Source organism: Sardina pilchardus, chromosome 6 (genome assembly GCF_963854185.1).
Source record: "Sardina pilchardus chromosome 6, fSarPil1.1, whole genome shotgun sequence".
Lineage (NCBI taxonomy): Eukaryota > Metazoa > Chordata > Actinopteri > Clupeiformes > Clupeidae > Sardina > Sardina pilchardus.
Genome location: NC_084999.1, coordinates 22,016,544 through 22,038,816, shown reverse-complemented (window position 1 = coordinate 22,038,816; position 22,273 = coordinate 22,016,544). Strand labels below are relative to the sequence as shown.

At 44.8% G+C, this 22,273-nt stretch overlaps 1 protein-coding gene across 1 annotated transcript; it reads left to right on the top strand.

Annotated features, from left to right (window-relative positions):
* Positions 1 to 5,303: 5,303 nt before the first annotated feature.
* LOC134082115 (GTPase IMAP family member 8-like) lies at positions 5,304 to 9,870 on the top strand. Its single transcript, XM_062537761.1, has 4 exons — positions 5,304 to 5,367; positions 5,582 to 6,289; positions 7,231 to 8,088; positions 8,588 to 9,870. The coding sequence occupies exons 1-4, from the start codon at positions 5,325 to 5,327 to the stop codon at positions 8,695 to 8,697; spliced, it is 1,719 nt and encodes a 572-aa protein (XP_062393745.1). The 5' UTR covers positions 5,304 to 5,324; the 3' UTR covers positions 8,698 to 9,870.
* Positions 9,871 to 22,273: the final 12,403 nt, after the last annotated feature.

Below are 22,273 nucleotides of genomic sequence, written 5' to 3'. Positions count from 1 at the left end.
GGGCTCTCATCTCACCCAGTGTTACTGTCTGCACCCCAAAGCCACGGAGAGTGTTTATACAAATCTACAGGTACTTTAAGTGTGTGTGTGTGTGTGTGTGTGTGTGTGTGTGTGTGTGTGTGTAAAAAGAATGCAAAGTTGTCTCAGTAAAATCTGGAGGGACCTCTTTGATTTCTCTTGCATTTGCCATTAATTAATTTCCCATGAGTATTAATGAATTGCCTTCCTTCAATTAAGCAAACATTTATAGTTATATGCTGCCAGTACCCAGATCATTCAAAAATGCCTTGCTTAAATACAAAGCCTGGCTCTGTCTGCATAATTAGATAATAATAGTACATATAAATACATGAAAGACTTGCTTTTATATCAGTCAGTAGACCGCTGGGATCTGTGGGATCTCGACACAGATTCTTAAATCTGTAAAATATGGACTTCATATACAGTCCATATAAAATCCATATGTCCATATACAATCCAAATTAAATCTTCTGTCCAAGTGTTACAGTAATTGGTTTCAGGACTTGGATGTGTCATTATCAATATCAAGTGTGAGAGATCAGATTAAACAGAGGAATGTGGTCGTGTCCAGTCGGGGACATGCCATTAACTTGGGAGGAAGCCAGAGACCCCAATCATCAAAAAAAGTTTGTCATTCATATTCTGCTTTGGAAGTCTGTGTGCCTTTTTTTGTCTGAACTCTGTAAACTGATTTGGGAGCAGGCCCTGAGCCCTCTGTGTAACGTGTGCATCACCTTGGTGACAGATACAGCCGGAGCAGATGTTGCGTTAAACTGCTACCCAGGTGCTAATGGTGAGGGCTGTTGCTATGCAACCAATCTGAGCATTCATTCAGCCTACAGCCTGGTAGTCTCCTGAGAACAGATCTCACTGTCAAGTCATTTGCTTTTACTGAGTGACCTTCCGATTCTGTGTAAGACCAGTGTCAGCACAGTATGTACCGGAACCCCAAACACTGAGGCAATTATAAAATAACAAGTTGAAATGAATGGAACTCTCTTTTGGTACATTTGAACACCCTAACTGAATAGAGGCTAAAGTGATGCATTCTGAAAGTAACATTTAAACACAGTGTTTTGTGATTGCCATCTGTTGAACATTATCAGTAGGGTTCACCCAGCCTACAATATCAGCGCACATGGGAGCTGGCCTGGCGGCAAGATAGTTCTCGCTTTTGGCTTAATAGAACACATGCAGGGGAAGGCATGTGGAAGCCTTCCTATTGTACTGTATTGAGGCTTTATTTTCCATCTGCTTCAAATCCATTATGGGCTGGATGCCACCATGAACAACCACACACTTCTTTATTCATCACAAAAATGTACACTGCACTTAACACTCTATAATTCTTCAGCTTTTTTTTTCTTTCTTGAGGATTTCTCTACATAGTGAGTATTGAAAAAGAACAAATGGGACAACATTTCAAATTGACTTTTTAAATCATTTAAACATTTTAAAGTTTTGAATCAGCGGCACATGGATGTTTTGTGCCTGACACCTTTCTTCAGCAAGCTGTAAGGCCAGCCTTTCTGCATACCGAAATCAGTGGAAAGTTTTCCAAATTGACAAAAGCCTTTGCAATCACAGTACTGCTGTTTATGCATACGTTGAACTGGAAAGTCACTGTTTTCAGCTATCAGCTAGCCTTGGGCCTCTCCTGGACCACAGGAAAACACCTGAGCCCTTCACTGTGTTTATCTAAGGAGAAATGATAGGCTAATCGTCACTGATGCCTGGTTGATGATTTATTTGATATCCTAACTTGTTACGTTTAAGTTTCTTATTTGGTGAATCTTACTTTGTTCTTTTGTTTTACCTTACATTACATTTTAAGTGATATCTACCCTTATGGTTTACTGGTAGTAAATTGTTCTTTCACTGACCATTGATATATTGTTATCCCACTACTCTACTTTAGTTGATAAACTACTTGGTAACTATTTGAGATAAAGTTCTTCATTTTGAGGAGTCAGATTCATCTCAGTTTATCGTAACATTAACCACTGCTTCATCATTCTGCTCTAACGTTCAAGACACATTTAAACCTTTACTGCCAATGCAATTCTCATCCTCAGGAGCGTCTTGTGTCATCCTTACATGGTCTAAGGTCTTTCTAGTCTTTATTTCAAATCATGAATGTTCGAATGAATTAATATATGACTTTGATATGTAGGCCTACTCACAAAGTAATTATAGATCATATAATGCACTGAAACAACTTAATGCACATTCTTCATTATCAGTCTATTATATTCATTCTATTTATTTATTATATAGTTTTTTTCCCTACTTAAAGGTCAAAAAAGAACCTTCAGAGCCTTAACCCATAGCACAGGGCAACCCAGAGGTGTGAGCTGCCCTGTTCTTTTCACACTATTCAAATAAGTGTGAGAGAAAAACCCCACTAAATTAATTGTGACATTTTCTGATGACACTCTTGGCTTGGCACAAGGATCAAGTCGCTGCCTTTTACTGTTCTGTAATGAAGTGGAGTGGTGTGATGCTCACCACCACCTTACCACCTGAAGGAAACCGAGATGATGTTTAATCCAAGATCAATCGGTGATGTTAGCCCGCTGCTTCTTCACAATATATCTGTATCAGGTTGCAAATATCTGTAGATAGCTCATTATCTTGACATACCCATGTTGAAAATCTTTCAACTAGGCTTTTAAAGAGGACTTACAGTAGACTCTATGGTGTTTACAGTCAACTCTTGCCTTTATTTTTTTTGATGATTCGAGGGAATGTGATCTGATATGGTATCCAAACCTCATGGAAACTTGTTAGTGAAATAGCCCATAGTTGAAATCCAAGCTTCCACGTCTTATTCAAACAGCCATGGAGATTGAATGGTTTCAAGATCATTATTATCTCCAGTCTTTTGGACAGAACAGTCGAGCAGGGGAGGCATGTAAGATTCTAAATGACCCAACATCATGAACTCAGAATTCGAAATGCTACCCTCAGGCAGTCAGTTCAGGATGCCAAGCTGTGGGCTGAATCGATACAAGAACTCGCCATCAAGGTGCTAAGTAATTCCAAATATCTGTGGTATCTATGAAGTTGTATTACAGTACGTATTGTATTATTCATTGACCCTATTAACTGGGTTTATTATGCCCCTTTTTTTATCTCTTTTTTAAGCCAGTTTCTGACCCATACTCAGTTGACCTATTTGATGTTTGAGCACATTTCTGCTTTAGTTTTAATGTGTGTACAGGGTTTAGATTGAATGTATGTGCAGGGTGGTTTTTGATGTGGTGATGATGTAGTGGTTTAGTGAATAAGGTCATTTGTGTATAATGCATGTCGTAACTCATGTGACAGTGGCTTGAAAGGTGAGAAACCATTTAAGTTTACCATTATTTATAACCATAATGCAATGGTGGTCAAATTTGCTTGTGTCCACATAAGGCTTGTTAAGGGTCAAATGTTTAACCTGTGTGCCACCTCAAGGTAAAGAGTCAGCAAACACACCACTGTTTCTGCTGAAGAGGCAACCTGCATGTCATGGTTTAAGCAAAGCGTCATTAACACACACAGCAGATGCACATATTCACACACACACAGTATGCACACATGCCACACGTAGATGGAGATGCTCTCCCAAAAAAAACACCCATAAAAGAAAACGCACGCACACACACACACACACACACACACATAGTATGCACACATGCCACACGTAGATGGAGATGCTCTCCCCAAAAAACACCCATAAGAAAATGTGCATGCACGCACGCACACACACACACACACACAGACACACACACACACACACACACACACACACACAGAGAGCATATTGAGGCAGATGGAAAAAGGATATTTCCCTTTCCCTCTAGCCGAATGAAGAACCAGTTCAGCCTGTTCCCTGAGCGCACAGGTGATGTGTGTAAACACCTGTGTTTTCTCCCTCACCCGCCTCTCTCACATAAACATACACACACACACAGATGAGGGAAAGATGAATATGCCAGGCTGCAAACGCTAAACTAACCCTGGGCTGCACTCGTTGGATGTATCCACCATATGGACTGTACCTCTCTGACTGGGAAACATTTAAGGATTCTGGTGTTGAGATGGCAACTGGAGTAATGAGGTCACAGGCCGGTAAGTCCTGTCCAGTCAGATGACACTGGTCATATCAGGAAGGAATTTACAGCCAGAGAGAGATTGGAGGATTTAGACTGGCGCTTTCTTGAAGTTAACCAAGTGCGTCAGTGTCAATGTGTGAACATGTTCTCCTATCAGTCCTTGTCTGTATCCATGTGTGTGTGTGTGTTTCTCTCCTTTACAAATTCCACAGACTTAGAGAAATGCTCATTTGAAGGCATCAGTGTCCAGTCAACTCTATGGTTGTTTGTGTAGTCGGACACTAGATCCTTGCTCCAGAGAAAGACTGTGAGAATTAACTGCTAGATGAATGAATTGTGTCAGCTTAAACAGAAACACAACAAACTTGTAACTGTAATTTCATATGCTTATTGTTCATGGATGACTTTTAAATTAACTTTGAAAGGGTATAGAATCGAAATACTTACTCATAATCTAGTGAGGGATGTACTGTACAAGCTGATGAATGTTGCATTGGCATGTCTGAAAAATTCACTTGCCCAGCAGGTGTCCAGCAACCTCTGCCCGACTACAGGATTGTGCTGCTGGGGCACAGAGGCTGTGGGAAGACCTCCGTGTGCAGCTCCATCCTGGGGACGGACGGCACCGGCGCCACCGAGCAGGGGTGGACTGCCGGACGCTGCGTCCGCAGGGAGGGGGAGGCGGCGGGCCGGCCCGTGACCCTGGTGGAGGTGCCCGGCTGGTGGAAGAACTACTCCGTCCGCGACACCGCCGAGCTGACCCGCCGAGAGGTCCGGTCCAGCTCCGCTCTGTGCCCGCCGGGGCCCCACGCCTTTCTGCTGGTCGTGCGACTGGACGCTCCTTTCACGGAAAAGCACCGGCGAGTGGTGGAAGAGCACGTGGCACTCCTCGGCGACGACGCCTGGCATCACACCATAGTGCTCTTCACCTATAACGACCGCTTAGACGACGACCTTATCGAGCGGGGCGCAGGAACCGACAGGGAGGCCCAGCATCGGTGCCTCGTCGAGAGGTGTCAGAGACGCTATCACGTCCTCAACGTCGATAAAAGGGCCGACGGTCCTCAGGTCGCGGGGCTGCTGGAGAAAATTGACGAAGTGGTGGCGGGAAACAATGGCCTGTGTTACGAGGAGGGAGAGCGACGGCGATGGCGGGAGCGGGTGGAGAGGAGGTCTATAAAAGCTGTCAGAGCAGAAGAAAGGATGGCAGCAGGGCAGGAGGAGCCACAGGAGGAAGTAGGGCCTGGTGAGTCACCGAGGGTTTGGCTGGAGTTTTTAATCATAAAAGGTTACTTTTGAGTGTCAGCGAGCATTTTAAATCTTACCCTCAAATGGCAAATAGAGACAAATGTTCATGGTTAATTGTTAATGGTTTTTGACTTTGGTGAAATTGAAAGGGCTTGCAGGGAGCTAACGGACAGATGATGAAAAATATGCCTCTTTTTTCCCCCCTCCCGCAGGACAAAGGGTTCATCTTTCCAAAATGAGGCTTTTACTCTTGGGCAGCAGACGAGCTGGGAAGAGCTCGGCGTGTAACACCATCCTGGGCCGGCACTGGGCCGGACCCGGCAGGACCACCCAGTGCGCGCGGAGCCAGGGAGAGGCTGCGCAGAGGCGGGTCACCGTGGTGGACACCCCCGGGTGGTGGAGGGGCGTCTCGGCGGCGGACACCCCAGAGCTGACCAAGCGCGAGGTGGCTCTCGGCGCCTCGCTGTGTCCCCCGGGGCCGCACGCGCTCCTCCTGGTCCACCGCGCGGACTTCTCCTTCGGGGACGGCGAGCTGAAGGCCTGGGAGGAGCACGTGGAGCTTCTCCTGGGCACGGGGGCCTGGGCTCACGCCCTGGTGCTCTTCACCCACGGCGACCGGCTCGGAGACGGGTCGAGCGCCAAACGGTACATACAGGCCGAGGGCGAGGCGCTCCGGCGACTCGTCGAAAAATGCAGGGGCAGGTACCACGTCCTGGACAACAGCTTCAGCCGTGCGGACAGGTCACAGGTCGAGGAGCTGCTGGAGAAAGTGGAGGGGATCGTTGGGGCGACGGGCGGCCATTACGCGCTGGACAGAGCGAGAATGAGGAGCCTGCAGAAGGGGAAGCTAGCGGCGCTGAAAAGGGCAGCCAGGAGGGCCAAGCAGCAGAGGCAGACTGGGAGGACCAAATTCTTCAAAGGTGATTTTAAGTAGAGTGGATTTTGAAGAGTTCAGGTGGGAAAAACCCTCTAAAGGTCACTGCTGTCAAATATTAGATAATGATGGTGAGTGAAGGCTCTCCACACATAGTATACGTTGATCAAATAATCTTGCTTCAAACTCGACTAAAAACCACTTTCTTCCTGGTTTTGAAATACCGTATGTGTGCCATAACCTATAGGATGCGGATAAAAAAAAAAAGTCTTTAAAACAAGACGGATGGTCAGAAGGATTTAGAGGGTTTTGCATCTGAACTCTTTTGTTTTCACTCTGAAGGCATTTCATTCTGGAAGCGCGACAGAAATGCTGTTTCTGTATTTATTTGCATTCATTTGCATGCCTCTAGCTTTGATCTACAGATGTAGATTACATAAAATATAGGCTACATACATCCGACACAAAGAACCATAGAAGGCGGAAAAAGATTACGAGACACAAGTGCTCCTGTGTGCAAGCACAGCTGCCTCTTTATGGTCATTATTTTGCTCTTGCAGAGTTGAATCATTGTTATTTTAAAGGCAAAGGTTATACTAACTTTTAAATCAACACCTCAGTGGTTCACATATTCACTTTCATGTCTCTTGCATGTGTTATGATGATTATTTTTTTCTTGAGGGGAAATTGGCTTCTGGAGATCCGCCAGCAGGCTTTAATAACTTGACCGAAGGAAACCCTGCCGTTTGTTATCATGACCAGCATAAGAAAAGTAGCCTTTGAGGAGTTTACATGAGTTCATTGCCAGCATTAATCTTGCCAGTTATATTGGCCCACCATGCAATCAAACTACAATTAATGTTGTTGTTGTATAAGACCACAAAGACACAAGCATTTTATTTACACAGTTATGTTTAGAGAAGATTTTACTGCTCCACTGTGTGTTTTACTAATGCCTTGTCTGTGATTGTTTTTTGTATCTGACAGTAAACGCTGTCCAGCTCTCTACTCTGAGGATTATACTGTTGGGTTACAATCAGTCGGGGAAAACTTCCGCCGGGAACGCCATCCTGGGCAGGGAGGCCTTCGACATGAGACACACCACCGCCTGTGAACGGCGGCACGGAGAAGTGGCCGGGCAACAGTACACCGTGATAGACACACCCGGTTGGCACAAGAGCGCGCCGGCTGCTGGCACCCCGGCGCCGACCAGACAGGAAATGACGCGCGCGGCGTCCCTCTGCCCGCCGGGGCCTCACGTCTTTCTGCTGGTGGTGCGCGCCGACGCATCCTTCGGCGAGGACGAGGGGCGGGCGGTGCGGGAGCACCTGGAGCTTCTCGCCGGCGTTGGCGGCGACGGCGGAGAGCGGATCTGGTCACACACGCTGGTCCTCTTCACTTGCGCCGACTGGCTGGGAGGGGACGCCGCCGTCGAGCAGCACGTGGAGAGCGAAGGCGAGCCGCTGCGGGAGCTTCTGGACATGTGCGGGAACCGGTACCACGCGCTCTGCAGTAAAGCCGCCAGCGCCGCCGCCGCCAGCACCGCCGCCAGCGGTCAAGTCGCCAGGCTGCTGGAGAAGGTGAGGGGGCTGGTGTTGCTCAACGGCGGCTGTCATTTCGACGCAGGAAGCCTGTGGTCAGAAGGACAGGGGGATGGGGAAGGAGTGGACGATGGCGAAGACAGACCCAGGAGGAAGGACATGCTGGAGTGGAACTGGATGAAACAGGATGCATCTGACGGGCTCAGGCGAGTCCACAGGTCCACACGGAACACCTCCAGCTGGTTCCATACACAGGAAGCCGTTGAACCTGCAGAGATCATCCGGCCCTCTGATTTCCAGGCGAGTAAGTGGTTTAGCTTCTCTGGTCCATTTGCACTCATATATTGAGCGATGTGAAGTCCAAAGGCTGACATGAATTTGTAACACTGTTGGTTTGCAGTGTAATAGTAGATCATACGATTTTAGCCTCTCTGAAGTTATCTATTTTTACAAACCAGCCCCTTAACTAATGAGGGTCTAGATTCAGCACAATCTTTAGAAGGGCCTTTTCATAAATCTCAGATCAATATGAAACCAACTTTTGAAACCTTAAAAAAACTGAATCCTGAAGCAATTCTTCTCAGGAGCGGAGGCACTCAAGACTATCATTACTATCTCATGGTCGGGAGACCATGTGATTCATGAATGCCCCCTGGGCAGCAATTGCACATCTTCTGGACTGTTCTGAACAACTTTTATTTAACAGTGGCTCTGAGAAATGTTAAAGGCTATTTTTGTACATCCTAACCTAGCTTTTAAAGTAACCATTTTTGTTGTTGTCGGTGTTGTCCTTTTGTTGCCAGTGAGTGAAGAGGACGGGTCAGACCATGTGTTTCTCGAAGGGTCATCCACCGAGAGATGTCCTCTTCTTCTCCCTCTCTGTGGATCTCTTACACAAACCTCCCTGCACTGAACACTCTCGCCAGCTCCTCCACCTCTATCACGGTACTGATGAGAAGCCCAGATGGCGGAGGCATCAAGTTCCCCAAGCTCTTCCACCTGACAGCCGATCGTGAGAAAATGTCTGATTCACACAATTAACACACACCTCCAGAAATTGCCTGTCCTCAGAGATACGAGACAATTTCTCTCCTGCAGCTGTGGGTTCGGTTCTTAGGGTCTAAACACTCTGGAAACAGAAGTAGGGTGTAAGCAGTTCCTAACATCCCCTAGCACCTCAGGGCCCTGGGTTTATAGTAGTTATTCATGGCGTACTCATGGGATGTCAAACATGAACATCTCGCCATCCTAGTTAATGCTTTGACTCGGAGGCTGTGCATGGAAGCGTTAGTCATTTGCAACTGTTAAAGGCTCCAAAAGTTGTTTGCTCCGATCCCTCCTTGGGTTCAGTCATTTGACATGGCCAAACCCTGCTGCTGCTCCAGGCCCCCTGTGTTAAAGTAGTTTATCGGGGCATGCTCAGTGGATGTTCGGCATGAGCACCTCTCCATCCTAGAGTCATGTTAATGTCTATGGTGCAGTACTGTTCATGCTCTGGTTCTAAGCACTGGATGTACAAAATGAGCATCTCTCCATCCTAGAGTCATGTTAATGTCTATGGTGCAGTACTGTTCATGCTCTGGTTCTAAGCACTGGATGTACAAAATGAGCACCTCTCCATCCTAGAGTCATGTTAATGTCTATGGTGCAGTACTGTTCATGCTCTGGTTCTAAGCACTGGATGTACAAAATGAGCACCTCTCCATCCTAGAGTCATGTTAATGTCTATGGTGCAGTACTGTTCATGCTCTGGTTCTAAGCACTGGATGTACAAAATGAGCACTGCTTCCAGTGTGATGTCAGGCCCAGCCTCGGTGTAAGCCAAAATACTGCATGGCACACAGCTGGCAAGACACATCAGGACCAGTTTGGATGAAGCTATGGACATCCTCAAAGCATTATTAGTACCGCAGTAATTTATAGACAATACGGGTGGTTCATCAAACGGAGATGCAGACTACCCCCATAGTTTTAAATAATGACCTCCAATATTCAAACAGATGCTGTGATGATCTACTACATACTGTATAAGCATTTCAGAAATGTGTATAGTTATCCTTATATTTAATTTCATATATGCTTAATTGAAATGTGTAATACAGCATATGGATAATAAACATTAGACTTGTGCAGTTACGTTATCAAACGTTATCATTACATGTCAAATCTGGACAAGAGATTAGTAGCAACTTCATAGAAGATGCAAATTAAGGACATTTGAATATTTTTTGGAGATAGATATTTAGATGTTTCCTCAAAGACAGAAAAATATGTTGTTTAAGACAGTGAAAAACCTCTCAGGGTGTGTGCAGCTTCTCTCGCCTCGACTATACTGTATGCTTTTAGTGTGAAACTGTGAGGCTCGACAGCGCTTTTGAACTTTGCTTTTGAGTGCTCTGCTGTTTCAAAGAACCCTTGGCCTGGATGGCTAGAAAGCTGCCATTAGCTAATGAACCATACAGAGCAAGAGAGAGAGAGAGGGAGAGGGAGAGAGAGAGAGGGAAAGAGGGATAGAGAAGACAGGTGTGAAAAGAAAAACCCAGTAGATTAAAGGTGCAGATGCATAGAGAGAGGTAACAAAGAAGCGACTGCAGGAGAGGATGAGAGGTGAGGGGAAACGAGTGCAACTATGTTTTTTTTTGTTTATATCATCCTAAGCCTCTAGATCCAACCGACGTGGTAAACACTCTTGCCTTCATCCTCAACTCAAACACACACACACACACACACACACACACACATACATACACAGGAAATGTTTTCTGTGAAATCACAGGTCTGAATAATGCATGGGCCGGATCGCTGGGGCCCCCACGGCCCCCGTTTAGACTGCATAATTAATAGGGGAGCGGCGACGGCTCCCCGAGGAATATAATTACGGCGTGATTGTTTAAAAAAGCGGACAGGGCCGTGAGGAGGGAGGACTCATTCAATACTTTAATCGTGTAATGCTGCCCTAAGTGGCCGTGAAATCAATGGGGACCCCGCGAGACGACCACTTTGTGTGATACCCTCTCATCTCTGGCTCTCACCCCAACACACACACACACACACACATTTTTTGTGATGAGAGATGCTTTTGAAATCTTTAATCCATTTCCTGGGGACCCTTTAAACTTTCCATTTTTGGTTACGGAGAAAATAACAAAAGCCTCGCCAAGAATCGCCGTTTTTCCCCCTCAATGACTGTGAATATCTCTGTCTGTATCATGAATGACCTCTGCTCTTTGAACACTCCACACAGGTTGGCAAACCAAGCTTCAGTAATACAAATAACTTGGAGCTGTTGAACTCGTGGTCCTCTAGCTAAAACATTGTGCTCTTCCAGCCTGAGTCTGACAACCTTGCTATGCAAATCTCACCTGCCGAAAATAATGCACATGAATAATTAACCAGCGGACTCTGATTGACTCTGCAACTTTTTTAATTAGAAAGTCTGGCACTCTGTAGTTGATTACCGATACCTATGTGAATGTAGCAGAGCCAGTAGCCTATTGTCAGGAAGTGTAGGGTAGAGCATTGCTATTCAAGTCATTACCAGCACCTGGGCCAGTATAGCCCCAGTGGGAAGATTGACAGCTCATTATTGTGCCGTTCATGCACTTTTAGCAGAGGAAAAAACACGTCAGAGTGGACTTCAAGTGTGTGAACTCTTTATCAGAAAAGTGGGATATTGTGCAAGTGTCCCTACGTGTTCAACAAGGGTCTCTTTAGCGTCCTTCAGGCAACAAAAGTCTCCCTGGGTGGAGAGAGTGAAGAGCTGAAGAGAGAGAGAGAAAGAGAGAGTGAGTGAAGTGAGAGAGAGAAAGAGTACAGAAGGAGAGGGAAGAGAGTGAGGGAGTGAAGAGAGAAAGTGAAGGAATGGTAGTGGAGCAATACATTTTTCATTCACAAAGAAAATTGGTGTCCTCAAAATTGAGGCATGAAGATCAATTTCCAAAAGATGATTTTTTATTTATCTTTTTAGTCAACTTCAGCATGAGAACATACAGTACATGTAAACGTATGAGCATATTGTATGTTTATTAAAGTCTTAATGTCAAATAAAGACACATAAAGCATAAGGGGAGAAGGAGTGGATATGAATCGACAGTGGGTGTGCGGAGCCTTTCACAGAGAAGCAGACAGACGCGGCGCGGTGTCCTCAACAGGAGTCGTCCGCAGCCTCTCGGTCAGGGAGAGCCTCACTGGGTGAGGAGGTGGAGAAGGAGCGGCAAGAGGGAACGAAGCCTGGAGAGTGGAGAGAGTGGAGAGCGTGCAGCTGCGACGGAGAGAAGCACTCTTTGAAGTGAAAGAGAGGGAGACAGAGAAACACGGAGAGAGAAGGGGGGGCGGGGGGTCTCCAGTGAATAGAGTTGTGAAATACAGAAAGAAGAGGGGGGGGGGGGCAAAATAGTGAAGTGAGAAAGAGTAAGAAATTAAAGGGTACAGTTGCTGGGCAGAGAAAGAGAGAGTCATTTTGAGGTGAGCGACCAGAGGGATGGACCTCAGGAGAGAGGGAGCGAGAACAGCACAGGGAGAGAGAGAAAGGCCCAACAGGAGCTTGTAAATTGAGGATTGAGTGGGTGGGCACAGATGGCAGCAGGTGGTAGCGCGCGAGCAGCACATGCCAGCCCAAGCAGAGGTAACGAAAGCATGGGTTTTTAAAGAAAAGAAAAGAAAAGAGAAGTAGGGGAATAAAGGGGAAAGAGTAGTGACGTGGGAGCTGTGCACTCAAACAAGAGTAGAACGAGAGACAGAGGGAGGGAGAAGAGAGAGAGAAGGGAGTGGTCCTCATTTATCGACCAAGCATAGAAACGAGCGCAGGAATCGTCTTACGATAGGACTCCGAGTTATCATAATCACCGTGCTAGCGAAGCGGTAGTCATACAGGTTTAGTCAGGGTTTTTTTCTTCTTCCAGATTTTTTTAAATGTATTTTATTTTATTTTATGTATTCTTTTTTTCCCTGGCTCAAGACTTCCGCATGAGTCTCTGAGCAAAAAATCCGACCCGACTTTGCGTTCAAGTCATTTTTCCTCTCTAGGAGGTCTACATTTCCGAAGATCCGATGTGGCACGAAGACCATCATTGTGCAGAATGCAGAATTCTTGTGAGAGCACAATTTGAATTTGCTCAGCGAGGCACTCTGGCAATTCATAATGATGCTCATTACCCATGCGTTTGGAGTCGAGCTGCACCAATCACGTATTGGCAGGCCAGAGGCGACCTAAACAGACGACGACATTGCTGCTATGTTGAAGACCGGAATCAGTTAGTAAAGATTGGTCGTACTGTTATTTTGTTTGCAGTGATATTTTTAAATGCATGCTTGGTGCCACACATCGAGTCATTTAGCCAGTTCCTAAATCTTTCTAGATTTGGGTCGGGACTTACAGGCTAGAGAACAAGTAGGCCTACAAAGACAACAAAATACAGCTTGCATCTAACCAGAAGTGCAGAAAAGCAGACACTAACTTTTGTCATGAAATCCTGAGAAAAATCAACAAATATTGTGATAATATATTGCATGCGTAATCACATAAGCCGTTAATCTCAAATTGGAAATAAAAAAAATAAACGCAACAGCAGAAAAAAAGGGATACGTAAAGGCATGTGTGAAAGTCACAAACGCCTGTTTACTTGCTGACCTGAAATGGTGTCGTGTAATATTCTATTCTATTCTCTCTCTCCCTCGCCCCCACTCCCTCCCAACTGCAAAGTGAAAGGGTGACCGGTATGATTATGGTGTTCATTTTGCTAATGCCCAAAAGCCTGTGTGTGTCGATGATTGTTTTCAGGAGGATTATTTAATGACTCGGCCTGTTCCGGCATGGGACTTTTTACAAGACACTTGTGATGTCTAGACAGGGTAGTGGACATGCATGCATATCATGGATTAATAAGACACACATAAACACACATACACACACACACACACACACACAGACAAAGACAAACACAAACACAAACATGTAGCAGGGATATCACTTCCTTTGGGGCTTAGCTGGAAGGGAACAGCAAACAATCACGCGCGCGCACACGCACGCACACACACGCACACACACCTCTGGAGTATTTTGCTTGAACTCTGAGGCAGTGCCTTCCGGCCCAGTGTCGGCCTCAACATTAAATCCTAATTAGCTCCTCAGGAACACAGAGTCATTTCTGGATTAAGAGATTAATCGCCTTGGCTTTTTGTTGTTGTCATGGGAACACGCTAGCAGGAACAAACGCAGAAACAGAACCCGACCAGCATCCACAAAATCTATGACGAAGATGAGGGAGCGAACCTGACCCTCTCTTGGAGGCTTGATCCACAGCTGTCTACCTTACCTGAGATGAAGCGCCTTGCCCATTATTTTTTATTTTGTGTGTGTGTGTGTGTGTGTGTGTTTTTTTGTTTTGTTTTTTAGCACTATCTTGGCAGCGGAGCGAGCCTCAAAGAGTTAATTATCAAGCTAATCAGCAGAGCTTTCAGGGGGGGATTACAAGGAGGGATGTGAAATCTCTGGCCGGATGAGGAAGGAGCAGCGGCTAAATGAAAAAGTGAACGTGGAGATCCACATCTCAATTACCCAGCAGCGTGCTGCAGGGAAGAGGAGATTGTCGGGGGCTGAACCGTAATCCTCTGATTACTGTGTGTGGCCTCCTGTGTGCGTGTGTGTGTGTGTGTGTGTGTGCGTGTGTGTGTGTGTGTATTTGTCAGCTTAGAGTAGTCAGTTTAGAGTAGACTTTTAATGCATATACTGTGGGTGTAGGTTTACTTTCAAAGTTATGGTATTTTGCAGTGTGTGAAATGATCCCTGTGCATTTGCAGTCTGCGACCAGGGTGTGTTCAGTGCCCTTGTTATGAGGAGTTTCTGCTGGCTCTAGTGTGTAGGGTAGACGGTAGGTTTTGACGCTCCCATTCTGCCATTTAATTACACTCAAGTCTCTCGCCTGCTGCTGTCTTCAATAAATGGAGGCTCTCTCCTTGTCAATGTCTTCAGCCAGGGAAACAAATGTGGGTGACTATGGTTTATTTAAAAAGGCATTCTGATATTTTGAAGCCAAAGCTGTCCTCTCTCTGCCTCCGGAAATTGGTAAACATGTATATTAAAATGGTCTGTGGAAAGTCGCACCCAAGTGCTGCTCCTTGAGTATAGGATAGTGAAGAGCTCAAAAGAACAAAGAAAGAAAGAAAGAAAGAAAAAAGTCATTTTCAGGCCATGAGAGAGAACAAAGGTGGTCAAAAAAAATACAGAGCCTTCAAAAATATTATTTGTGATGAATAGTGAACACTCAAGGGGTTTAACATTTTGAAAAGCACAAAGCATAATGAATGTCCTCTCATAAATAGGGGTAAACTGATGTTTCTGAGCTTGCATGGACAAAAACTCAAAAGTGGATTTTATAGAGAAAAACACATTACAAATATAGCCGCAAGCGGCGATGGCGGGCCCGAGCACCTGCGGTGCGGAGACCTGTGAGATTTCGGAATCTAACAAAGCAACATGTGCGTGTTGGTGGGCATGTGCATGAGCAACACACATGCCCACCAAATTCGGTCAAGTTTCCTGAATGTATGTGTCAGCCACAACAGACAACATGCTAGGTAGCGCTATAGAGTCCCTAAGCCACACCCTAGGCCAGAGCTCTATCTCTGACTATCGATAGCAATAACGCACAAGCCCACCAAATTTGGTTCATTTTCGTGAATGCGTGTGTCAACCACAACAGACAATGCACTAGGTGGCGCTATACAGTCCCTAAGACAACCTTGGCCAGAGCGCTGTCTCTGAATAGCTATAGGAAAAACACACATGCCCACCAAATTTGGTTCATTTTCGTGAATGTATGTGTCAACCACAACAGACAATGCGCTAGGTGGCGCTCTAGAGTCCCTAAGCCACACTCTAGGCCAGAGCTCTGTCTCTGACTAGTGGTAGCAATAACACACAAGCCCACCACATTTGATTAATTTTCGTGAATGTATGTGACAACTACAACAGCCTATATGCTAGGTGGCGCTATAGAGTCCCTAAGCCACACCCTTGGCTAGAGCTCTGTCTCTGACTAGCAATAGCAATAACACACATGCCCACCAAATTTGGTTCATTTTCGTGAATGTATGTGTCAACCACAACAGACAATGCGCTAGGTGGCGCTCTAGAGTCCCTAAGCCACATTCTAGGCCAGAGCTCTGTCTCTGACTAGTGGTAGCAATAACACACAAGCCCACCACATTTGATTAATTTTCGTGAATGTATGTGACAACTACAACAGCCTATATGCTAGGTGGCGCTATAGAGTCCCTAAGCCACACCCTTGGCTAGAGCTCTGTCTCTGACTAGCAATAGCAATAACACACAAGCCCACCAAATTTGGTTCATTTTCGTGAATGTTTGTGTCAACCACAACAGATAACATGCTGCTAGGTGGCGCTATAGATCCCCTAAGCCACACCCTTGGCTAGAGCTCTGTCTCTGACTAGCAATAGCAATAACACACATGCCCACCAAATTTGGTTCATTTTCGTGAATGTTTGTGTCAACCACAACAGATTACGTGCTGCTAGGTGGCGCTATAGAGTCGCTATGCCACACCCTAGGCCAAAGCTCTGTCTCTGACTAGCCACAGCAATAACACACAAGTCCACCAAATTTGGTTCATTTTCGTGAATGTTTGTGTCAACCACAACAGATAACGTGCTGCTAGGTGGCGCTATAGAGTCCCAAAGCCACACCTTAGGCCAGAGCCCTGTCTCTGACTAGCAGAAGCAATTCCACATGTAGCTGCCAAATTACATACAATTCCTAACCTTTTTTCTGCCTATAACACCAACTTCCTGTTTCTTAATAAAACGCCATAATTCAAACCTTCGCCATTTCAATATACTTCAAAAATTCAAAAATCTGGTCGCAATTCATCTCGGGCAACCCCTCAAGATCATTTTAGTGCTTATATGACATGATTTCGATAAACCGTCTAGGAGAAGTATTTCAAAATACGTGATGTGCAAAAATCATAATCATAATCATAACTCAAATTCTTCTAAGATTCACTATATAGTTTGAATGTAAAACTTGTTCAGAATAATACAACACACATGTCCACCAAATTTGGTTCATTTCCGTGAATGTATGTGTCAACCACAGTAGACGGCGCGCTAGGTGGCGCTATAGAGTCCCTGAGCCACACCCTAGGCCACAGCTCTGTGTCTGAGTATCAAATGCAATTCTACATATGCCAGCTAAATTGCAAGAGTTTTAGAGCATGCCAAGTTGGTGAAAAATGTTACTGGTAAGATAATTATACTATAATAATAATAAATATAGCCGCAAGCGGCGATGGCGGGCCCGAGCACCTGCGGTGCGGAGACCTGTGACATTTCGGAATCTAACAAAGCAACATGAGGCGTGTTGGTGGGCATGTGCATGAGCAACACACATGGCCACCAAATTTGGTCAATTTTCTTGAATGTATGTGTCAACCACAACAGACAACGTGCTAAGTGGCGCTATAGAGTCCCTAAGCCACACCCTAGGCCAGAGCTGTTCTTCACTAGCGGCAGTAATAACACACAAGCTTGTGTAATTTGATTCATTTTTGTGAATGTAAATGTCAACCCAAAACGGGTAACACGCTAGGTGGCGCTATAGAGTCCCTAAGCCACACCCTCAGCCAGAGCTCTGTCTCTGAATAGCGATGGCAATAACACATGTGCCTACCAAATTTGGTTCATTTTCGTGAATATATGTTTTAACCACAACAGACAACGCACTAGGTGGCGCTATAGAGTCCCTAAGCCACAACCTAGGCCAAAGCTCTGTCTCTGACTAGCGATAGCAATAACACATAAGTCCACCAAATTTGGTTCATTTTCGTGAATGTTTGTGTCAACCACAACAGATAACGTGCTTCTAGGTGGCGCTATAGAGTCCCTAAGCCACACCCTAGGCCAGAGCTCTGTCTCTGACTAGTGATAGCAATAACACATAAGTCCACCAAATTTGGTTCATTTTCGTGAATGTTTGTTTCAACCACAACAGATAATGTGCTACTAGGTGGCGCTATGGAGTCCCTAAGCCACACCCGAGGCCAGAGCTCTGTCTTGATCTAGCGGCAGCAATAACACTCAAGCCCACCAAATGTGGTTCATTTTTGTGAATGTTTGTGTCAACCACAACAAACAATGCTCTAGGTGGCGCTATAGAGTCCCTAAGTCAGACCTTTGGCCAGAGCTCTGTCTCTGACTAGCAATAGGAATAACACACAAGCCCATCAAATTTGGTTAATTTTCGTGAATGTACGTGTCAACCACAACAGGCAATGTGCTAGGTGGCGCTATAGAGTCCCTAAGCCACAACCGAGGCCAGAGCTCTGTTTTTATCTAGCGGCAGCAATAACACACAAGCCCACCAAATTTGGTTCATTTTTGTGAATGTTTGTGTCAACCACAACAAACAATGCTCTAGGTGGCGCTATAGAGTCCCTAAGCCACACCTTGGGCCAGAGTTTGTCTCTGACTAGCAATAGGGATAACACACAAGCCCATCAAATCTGGTTAATTTTCGTGAATGTATGTGTCAACCACAACAGGCAATGCACTAGGTGGCGCTATAGAGTCCCTTAGCCACACCCTAGGCCAGAGCTCTGTCTCTGACTAGAGATAGCAATAACACACAAACCCACCAAATTTGGTTCATTTTTGTGAATGTATGTGTCAACCACAACAGACAACCCGACAGAGCGTTCTTAAGCCTTCTTTAATCATTGTCTAATATTAAGGAAAGTTTAAGATCTATTAACCAAGGTGTTGTCACACACACACATGGCAAATAAGTTGCAGGATTGTGGTGCCTTCTCTCATCCTCAAGTTGGGTTATCATCTGTTGGCCTTCTTACCACCACCAGAGAGGCATGGGGGATGGGTGAGAGAGTGTGTGGGGGGTCGGTATGCAAATGAGGGGGGGGGGGGGCATGGGGCTAAGATAGAAAGAGAGAGAGGGAGGGAGGCAGAGGGGTCAAGGAGGAGGCCGTGTGTGTGCGTAACTCTCTGGAAAGCTTGCGCGTGTGTAATGTGTGTGCGGTTACATGTGGTTCTGTGTGTGTAACAGGACCAACATGAAGGCGCGGATGAGGAAAGATAGTAACACAGAGCCATCCTCATATGAAAACCTAAGTAACTCACTTTCTGTTAATGTGGTTAAAGTCAAAATTGCAGCATAGGTTAATATGATTATTATTATTCATCAACTTGCTTCAAAATATTTTAGCTAAAACTATGTCCACCACAATCATTAATGCGCTTTTAAAAAACACAAACAACACCAAATTCAAAACTTTGTATATGACTGTCACTACAAACACACTAACTAATACTCTATTAAATTTCATCCAAATTAGTCACTGTTTTCTGCCTATAACACCAACTTTTTGTTCCTTTTATAAGACACCTAGGTTCAAACCTTCGCCATTTCGATATAGTTTTGAAATTCAAAAATCTGTTCGCAATTTCTCTTGGGCAACCCCTCAAGATCATTTTACTGCTAAAATGACATGATTTCGACAAACCGTCTAGGAGAAGTGTTTCAAAATACATGATGTGCAAAAATCAGAAAATATCACATAATTCAAATTCTTTTAATATTTACTATATAGTTCCAATGTAAAAGTTGTTTGGATTAATACAACACACATGCCCACTAAATTTGGTTCATTTTCGTGCATGTATGTGTCAAACACAACAGAAATCGCTCTAGGTGGCGCTATAGAGTCCCTGAGCCACACCCGTGGCCAGAGCTCTGTCTCTGAGTAGCGACAATAATTCCACATGTAGCTACCAAATTACAAGAGTTTTGGAGCATGCCAAGTTGGTGAAAAAGGGCCGCACGGGCTAAGAGGAAAAGAGAATAATAAGAAGAATAATCTGAGCAAAAACAATAGGGCCTTGCACCTACGGTGCAGCCGCTGCTACAGCGGCCGCACCTCGGTGCTCGGGCCCTAAATATAGCCGCAAGCGGCGATGGCGGGCCCGAGCACCTGCGGTGCGGAGACCTGTGACATTTCGGAATCTAACAAAGCAACATGTGTGGGTTGGTGTGCCTGTGCATGAGCAACATACATGCCCACTAAATTTGGTTCATTTTTGTGAATATATGTGTCAACCACAAAAGACAACATGCTAGGTGGCACTATAGAGTACCTAAGCGACACCCTAGGCCAGAGCTCTGTCCCTGACTAGCGGTAGCAATAACACACAAGCCTACCTAATTGTGTCAATGTATGTGTCAACCATAAAAGACAACGTGCTAAGTGGCACTATAGAGTCCCTATGCCAAACCCTAGGCCAGAGCTCTGTCCCTGACTAGCTGTAGCAATAACACACATGCCCACCAAATGTGACTAATTTTCGTGAATATATGTGTCAACCACAACAGACAACACGCTAGGTGGCGCTATAGAGTCCCTAAGCCACACCCTAGGCCTGAGCTCCTTTTCTGACTAGCGATAGCAATACGAAAGAAGTCCAATAAATTTGGTTCATTTTCATGAATATACACGTCAACCACAACAGACAACAAACTAGGTGGCGCTTAGTCCTTAAGCCACACCCTAGGCCAGAGCTCTATCTTTCAGTAGCGACACCAATAACACGTAAAACCACCAAATTTGCTTCATTTTCGTGAATGTACACGTCAACCACAACACAATCTGCTAGGTGGCACTATAGAGTCCCTAAGCCACACCCTAGACCAGAGCTCTGTCTCTGACTAGGGGTAGCAAAAACAATTTTGTCTGTGAAATTTCTAAAGTACGCCTTCTGCCACGAAGATAAATTGTAGGGTTTTAAATGTTCAAAAAAAGAGTAAAAGGTCCGCACACTTCCTCTCACTTAATTTACTTTATTAGTTCAAGGGTTTTAAATGTTCCTCATAAAAAGTATTTTCGAAGTCCAAATAAAAGAAAATGTTGCTGTTATTGCTACGATAGACCGTTAAATTTACATGCACAGGTTTTGTACACCATTGTCATGGCCAAATTCAAGCACTTTTTAAGGACTTTCAAGACCAGTTTTCCAGTATTGAAATTGTGTGTGAACAAATTCAAAGCCCTGTTGTTTGAGGTCACTGTAGGATAAAGAACCAGGAAATTTGATACAACCTTAGCCGAATACTGAACCAGCAACTATCATTAGGTTAACTGAATGGGGCATAGAAAATGAGTCTTTCCTGCTCTGTCATATCAAGTTTCCTTGTTCTTTTTCTTAATGACAGCACTCGATGAGATTGATTCACACCATATTTCAGGGGTGTGATTGGCAAAGGACAAAAAAGAGGAAAATATACCCAGCACCCTCAGGAGAAAGTTTTCAAAAATGACCCCTTAAATGATAACATCAGATGACTTTTATGAGAACTGTTTATAAACTGTGATACATATAAACATTATAACATATATCGAGGGCTGAGAACCAAAGGGGCAGTTGCGTAAGTGACATTTTGGTCAAAATTGAGTTATATATATCACCTGAAAGCTCTTGATGAGCTCTTTTTAGCTGACACAATTATAGAAGTAAAATATTTATAAATATTAAATGATTGACAAAAACAAAAACCAAAGGTCTTTAACTGTGAACATAAGCAGTTAGATTTGTTTTGGCTCTATTGTAAAGTTGGTGAAATGTCACTTACGCCCCTGTGGTTCTCAGCCCTCGATATATATACATAGACTATATTGTAATAAGTCTACGACTAATTTATAGCAAAGTAGCCTAGGCCTACTCAAGACTAAACCAGATATGGCTGAAATATGTAGGGCAGCTATCATGATCATTTTGCCAACAATGATGTAGAACCATGGATTTTCCTAGTTCATGACATGCTTTGTTTTCACTTAAACCAACATAAAGTTATAATGTTGACTACATGTTTTAATATAGACCTACTTGATAACATAGCCTACCCCCTTAGTCCTCTAGCTCTAGTCCTGTTCAATATAATAGTGAATAGGCCTGTGAGAAAGTGAACTACACTTCTCACTGTTCCGCACCCCCGCATTGACTTTGAATGGCGTTACCGCCGCATTGACTTTGAATGGCGTTACCCGCGAGAGCGGGAGAGAGACTTTGGACAGTTACACACACGCATACATACACCCACACGCTGCTTTATAAAAGGACTTGATATATATGCATGATATGGCAATGTATGTACTGTTTGTGAACACGGGGGCTTGTGTTTACAGGGAAGGGGAACGTAGCAAAGAGCTATGCGCCACTAACGCATCTGCGTTAGTTTGTTTGTAGCGCGGTCAGTCCGCGATTTCACTCATAACACTCAAAACTCATTTGTCACTTCCCATAACTTCATACTTTACCACCTCCATGACATGTAGTGCGGTACCCACTATTTCATGTCCCATTTACTCGCTGTTTCTGTCTAAAATCCCAGTTAACGCATACATATTCCTACTCACACACTTCCTGCTTCCCGGTCTGGTTGACTGTGTCTGCGCGGCTGCGCG

What these genes read in the sequence shown, in the direction of transcription:
- LOC134082115 (XM_062537761.1), top strand. Translation starts at nt 5,325, where the DNA reads ATGGCAGCAGGGCAGGAGGAGCCACAGGAGGAAGTAGGGCCTG. An exon ending in GAGGACCAAATTCTTCAAAG is followed by an intron (nt 6,290 to 7,230) that starts GTGATTTTAAGT and finishes TGTATCTGACAG; the next exon opens with TAAACGCTGTCCAGCTCTCT. An exon ending in GCCCTCTGATTTCCAGGCGA is followed by an intron (nt 8,089 to 8,587) that starts GTAAGTGGTTTA and finishes TTTTGTTGCCAG; the next exon opens with TGAGTGAAGAGGACGGGTCA.